Source organism: Maniola hyperantus, chromosome 22 (genome assembly GCF_902806685.2).
Source record: "Maniola hyperantus chromosome 22, iAphHyp1.2, whole genome shotgun sequence".
NCBI lineage: Eukaryota > Metazoa > Arthropoda > Insecta > Lepidoptera > Nymphalidae > Maniola > Maniola hyperantus.
The window spans coordinates 7720074-7726765 of NC_048557.2; the positions used below are offsets into that span (position 1 = coordinate 7720074).

General features: G+C 36.6%; 1 protein-coding gene across 1 annotated transcript; it reads right to left on the reverse strand.

The window, feature by feature from the left end:
- Positions 1–551: 551 nt before the first annotated feature.
- Positions 552–1939, reverse strand: LOC117992723 (alpha-(1,3)-fucosyltransferase C-like). Its single transcript, XM_034980436.2, has 2 exons — positions 1176–1939; positions 552–843 (listed from the first exon to the last, which is right to left on the reverse strand). The coding sequence occupies exons 1-2, from the start codon at positions 1937–1939 to the stop codon at positions 552–554; spliced, it is 1056 nt and encodes a 351-aa protein (XP_034836327.2).
- Between the last annotated feature and the right edge of the window lie 4753 nt (positions 1940–6692).

A 6692-nucleotide genomic window follows, 5' to 3' on the forward strand; every position in this document is an offset into this window, starting at 1 on the left:
ATGAGGGTACCGAACGGGTGTGGGCCGACTTTTATGCTAAGCAACTGCCTAACCTTGGCGTTTGGTGATGTCCATATGGATCTCACCCTTTGTTTTAACGCTGGGTAATGCGTTTACGCATCCCCCCCTCCTGGAAGCCAACCAGCTAACCAGCCAGCTAACCTACCTGGAGGGAAGGTATGTGGGACTCTCTGGCCGAGAGGCAACCGGAGTACCAACTGTAACCCACGGAGAAACCTCTCCTCCCCCCCCCCCCCCCCCGCCCCCTCCAAACTGCCAGGCCACTCATTAGCCATAGCCAATAAAATCCCCGAAGAGAGGTTATTAGCCATGTTACCGGGGTGCACCGGCCCGAATACTGCTCTTCCCCTCGGATGCAATGGATTTCACCCTGAGTAAGTTTACTTAGCTTTGGTTTGAATGAATAAAGACGTGTAAAGCGGATGAAGACGTAAAAAATGAAAAAAAAAATATTTATGTGAGTATAATAATTAGGTAGGCAATAGGTACACTTTCGATGAAAATGAGGCTATTAATAACAATTTATAAAATTATTGTAATAAATTGTTCATAGTCATTTGCTGACATGCGTCCCTATAGTCAGGGTTCCACCATTTTCTAAAATGTCTATATATAGTCTGAGAGCTAACCGTCTCATTATTATTCAGCTTTGTACATAGATCACACATCTGGGACCTAGGACGGGCGGTGTAGTAATAGTGGTTTCTCCAATCGAAGAAAAGGTAATATGTATCAGGGTATTTCATCAGGTAGTCAATAATAGCTCCGATTTTTTTCATGTCGTAACTTTGTGCGTTTATGTATGAGCCAGGAGGTAAGAAGCTGCAAGAAAAAGTTTGTTAAGTATATTTTTTTATGGAGGCGATAATAGATACAGATTTTCGGTACAGTGGTGCTTAGAATTGTAATATAAGCCCCTATCCTGCCTGCCTGAAAATTCATCTTAGTAGAGATAGACGCTATAGAGAAAATCTACTTACAAAAGTTTCTAGACTCAGCGGTTTGAGCTGTATGTTAGTTATTCTATCTCTATTAATATTTATGTAAATTTATACCTATTTCCTAAAGGTTTTATAAAACATACCATGTTGAAATTTTACGTTTCAATTTAGATCTTATTAAAGAAACAAATAACAAAGTAAAATAATGCTTACCTTTTGTAATCAGATATTCCTAATATAATAGGTACCACTATATAAGACAAAGCTTTCACCATCCGTTCTGAAACATAATCCTCAGCAAACGAATCTTCCAGAACTAATTGGAAGAAATACCTCTTTTCTATCATCTTGAGGCATTTTGAAATTCTTCCATTGGGACATTTTTTATTACCACATGGCCCATAAAGATCTAACGTGTAGTTATATCCCTTTAATTCATTTTTGAGTTCGTTAATAAAATCTTGATATTTAGTTTTAGTCTTACATCGAGGTACTAACCATGCTACGGCTTTAGTTTTATTGAAAGCATTTCTATTAAAACGATCGCGTCTAATCATTTTTTGAACCCAGGTTAGATTTTTCTTGGGACCAACCCAAACATTTTTATCATTGTAAATATTGATTAGTGTTTGTGGAATATCAGAATTTAGTTTATATGTCCAAGTCCAATTGAAGAAGTTATCATAGAAAGAGTTACATACTGGATAGTTTTCTGAGGAATCCAAAGAATGGAATATATATTTCTGTTCTGATGATCTTTTTAAATTAACATCTTCTGTTGGAAATTTAACCATGTCGCGTATATTAAAAACTACGGCATCAAAATTCTGATAATTATCTTTTAACAAATCTTTATTGTATGTTATGTAACAATTTATATATTCACATTCTTGCTTGATAAATGCAGATTGACCTTCGAGTACTGTGTGTTTTTGAAAAGGTAACTTTTTCTTCAGTAAGTGCGAAGGTTTCCACATCAAAATATATTTCAAATCAGTAGGGTATCTGTTCTGCCGGTATTCCAAAAATAAGTTTTGATTTATTATTAAATATGGTATCCAGGATAAAAGCGATAAACCGAATATTATTGATGAGAAAAAACATAACCTTATCAAAGTCTTTCTGCAGGGACTTATAAACACCATTTCCCTAACGTAATACATTGTAATGTTTTTCTTTGATATTTTCTTGATTTTCATAACAAATTCATTAACTATTTTCTTGTTTATGACTTATAGTCGTATTTAACGGTGAAATCAGAACATTTCTACGAATACATCTCACTTGGACACTCTTTGTCATTCTAAACAATGTCTTTCTGATTATTTTGTGTTTGTTTACAATCCCGCCGGTTGCGAATTCTTCGTAGTAGGAATGTTTATAATTATTTTGATTTGCTTTTCCCGCCCTTTTATTTAAGAGACGATGGAAATTACCGAGTCCTATGAAAATAATAATAAAATTGATTGGTAGGTCAATACTTACCATACTTATTTTATAAAATGTTTTAACCACTACCTATACTTAAATGTACAAAATTGTGAGAAGCAGAAGAAAATATACTAGAAAATGCGTGCTTCGTAACTTAAAGTAGCGTGTATTTCAGTGTTTGATACATTTTAGAAAAACGCTTCGCTAAGTTAAACTCTACGTTAATAATGTCTTCACTTTGTCCAAAATTTTTGAATCTGATTTTATTTTAGTCACCATTTCTTAGACTATTTGCGTATTCTTTTGCGACGTACGCGTGCATTACCAAATAGTTTCGTATATATTATATTGCAAGCAGAATATGTAAGGTATAACTTTTTTTATGATATACTAGCTTAGTTCTACGGTACGGCCCGTTTTTACGTAATTTATGCGTTTCATTTCGCAATATAAAGTAGCGAGTTTAACCAACTGTCGTATGAAAAACTCGTTTCGTATCCGACGTTTAATTTATAGCAAAAATATACACCCTCGATGCGATATTAACGCTTGTTTTGCGAGGGTTGTATACTCGTATAAGGCATGTTCATACCTACTTAAATGTCTATTACATTTTCATTCAAATTCTATTAAAAACTTCATCATTATCATCATGATCAACCCATCAGCTGCCTACTACTGAGCATGGGTCTGCTCTCAGAATGAAAAGGATGTAGGTCATAGTCCGCCACGCTGGCCTAGTGCGAATTGGCAGACTTCACACACCTTTGAGAGCATTATGGAGAACTCTCAAGTTCTCCTTCCCGGTGTTTTCCTTCACCGTTATAAGTGATATTTAATTGCTTAAAAACCGCATAACGGTTCAGAATTTTTCCAAATTCCATGGGATTTTTTCATTTTCCGATATAAAAAGTAGTCTGTGTTAACCTTGTAGTAATCTATCTCCATTCCAAATTCCAGCCAAATTCGTCCAATAGTTTTTGCGTAAAAGAGTGACAAACAGACACACAAACATACAAACTTTCGCCTTTAAAATAGGTATAGTTGTTAATTTATTGCATTATAGATTATAATATAGTATAGTAGTTTTAGTAGTTGATGGTTAAAGTATATTATAGCATTAAGGTTGTTGGAAATTAAATACCAACAGGTTATTTCGAAAAAATAATTTAAAAAAAGATAGTCAAAATTATTTCAGTGTATTTGTTTGACCCAAGTTGTCAATCAGTTCCGAGTAGAACGTCGTCTTTAAAAACTAAAATGCCATAAAACACAAACAGACAGAACAGCGAGATTATTACAGGACGTTTATTTAGTAGATTAAGCATAGGGCGGTCTTGCTTATTTTCTGTTGTTACGCCTCAAATTGTCGACACTTGAGTACAGATTAGCTTCGTTACCCAGCAGCGGCGCGCGTACCTGATTTAGGGATGCGAGAATTTACAGGCGATGAAAATATCGATAGCAATCTAAAATGAAAATGATTTTATTGCTTTAGCTGGCCCACTCTTGTGGAATTTTTGAAAATCCTTTCTTAGTGCGGGTCGATGTTGTAAAGAACGCCCACTGCTTTGAGTTGTATTAATTATGTCAGTCAGACATTATCCTCATATACGTAATATGGAGTCCCTTTTACAAAAACTTAAATAAGTACATGATTACAAGATAATACGAATTTTCATAGTAAGATTTCATGGCATCATCCTACTCTAGTGGTTGCAGAATGCAGATTTCACTACACATACATCTGTAAGTCTTGTCATTATATCAATTTCAAATTATTGTTTATCAATTTGTCGGTCTATTTGTTACTTGGCTGGCTGATGAACCGGTTTTGATGGGCATTTCGATGAAAAATAAAATTAGAACCTAGAAACGGGCACAAAATACCTTTTTCACAGAAGTACAGAAATTCCATTTTCAATTTTGTTTCTAATTTTAAATTTTTATTATCATCATTGGCAGACCCTCCAGCCCTTTACACTCTAGGGTCGGCTTAGGTCAATTTCTCTATTTTATTATACCGGATCGATGTTTATCGATATTTTTTGTTGGTAGCATCTTCGCATCCCTATGTTTCCAAGTGGTCGCGCGCGGAAGTCGGTGGAATAATGATTTCTTTGAATCCCCCCTGTTTGAAGCACTCGCCATTACAAACTCAGATACGTTTGTGCAGTACTTAATAGCAGATCTCAATGTCATTTATAATTGTTTTCCGTACCTTTGTGCGCGTTTTTCTATGCTGTTTCCGTAAAATGTTTACGAAACTTGTTTTATTGATAACGTTCTGCCCGAAAGTGTTTGCGAATTTCGGGTGGCGGGTTTACAATGTTTTTCGGGTGGATTATAGAAATGTTGGAACTGAAGCGGGAGTGGTATGTGATTATATAGGCTACCTATCTTCAAGCGATATTTGTTTTTATTTTACGTAAACGAGTTGCAGCTCACATTTTATGTTCGGAATGACCCGTCTACTGCGTATTACATAGAGACTAGAGAGGTCGTTGTTGCCGGAGTAGGTGAGATTGGATTCGTTCGTTTCATTCTATCCACTAGCCGTTCAGCTATGTTGGCTACATTGTAAAAAACCGGTCAAGTGCGAGTCGAACTTGCACACGAAGGGCGCCATCGTACAAGAAATATGAAACCAGTATAATAAAAATTTGCAAACTAATGACGCACGGCGCTATCTTGATTCTTGATGTGATTTAGTAAACTAATTATTTGATCGGCAACACAAATTTGAGTATTTTTTTTTCCTTTACTTGTGCTCTAAGACATTGCCTCCTGCCATATTTAATGATTCCAGGTCAACAGGAAGTAGACTATAGGTTTTGATTCCCCTGAATTGACAGACAGAAAACGAAGTGATCCTATAAGGGTTTCTTTTTCCCCTTTTGAGGTACGGAACCCTAGAAACAGGCGTTATTCAACTGTGGTTATCATTGATCGTTTTGTTCAGAGCTAGACAAAGGCTTCTGACAAACTCAATCAGAGCGATCTCGTCTCGTCTCTAAGAGCGAAAGAAAAACGTGGAAAGAGTACCACGGTTTCAATTCCATTTGGCGGACCACGGACCGTTTAGATAAGGGTTAGACTATGTTGTTAGTGCGAGCGGAAACTGAATCAAAATCGATCAAGTGCGAGTTGGATTCACACATGAAGGGATCCGTACCATTAAACAGGAAACTCGTACAGGAAATAATATGGCGGCCATTTTGAAATTTTTGTTATTTGTTGTAGCGGCAATAGAAATACGCATTCTGTGAAAATTACAGCCCGCTGACATACAGACGTTTGAACGGACGGATGGACGGACGGACTCGAATATTAAATTAGTTACAGACATACGTCGTGATTTGTTTCTAATTTGCCATTTTACAGCTTTTAAAATTGCGCACTATACGTTAAATAGGCTGTTTAAATCTATACTAATGTAATAAAGAGGTAATGTCGTTAAGTTTGTTTGTAGGCGGTAATCTTTGGAACTACTGAACCTATTTTAAAAATTCTTTTACCTGTAGAAAGCTACATTATTCCTGAGTGACAGGCTATATTTTTTTTTAATTAGATCCTTACGAAAATTGTAATAAGCTACCCGTGCGAAGCCGGGACGGGTCGCTAGTGGTTTAAATCTATATCTATATCTATACTAATGTAATAAAGAGGTAATGTCGTTAAGTTTGTTTGTAGGCGGTAATCTTTGGAACTACTGAACCTATTTTAAAAATTCTTTCACCTGTCGAAAGCTACATTATTCCTGAGTGACAGGCTATATTTTTTTTATTAGATCCTTACGAAAATTTTAATAAACTACCCGTGCGAAGCCGGGACGGGTCGCTAGTGGTTTAAATATTTTGATAATTGTGATTTTTTTTAACAGGTGGAAGGGGCTCGAGTTGTGACACAGATCGGTGCAGATTACAGCAGATGTGGCGTTGTGTTGTCACTGCGACAGTCGCTGGCGGGACAAGTAAAACATAAAGTTGATGGGTATAATATTATTACATAATTCATTATCCTACTAATATTACCCTGACGCAGTGGTGAGCGCTGGCCGCTGTGGTGTTATAAGTGGAAGGTCCTGGGTTCGATTTTCATCAAGCGCAGTATGGGATTTTTTTTTAAATAGTCTCTGGTCTGGTGGGAGGCTACGGCAGTGGCTACCACCTTACCGGCAAAACCGTGCCGCCCAAATAATTAGCGTTCCATTGCGGTGACCGCGTAGAAATCGGCCAGGGGTATGGCCTTAATGAAACTGTCTTTTAGGTTAACCCGCTACCATCTTAGACTGCATCT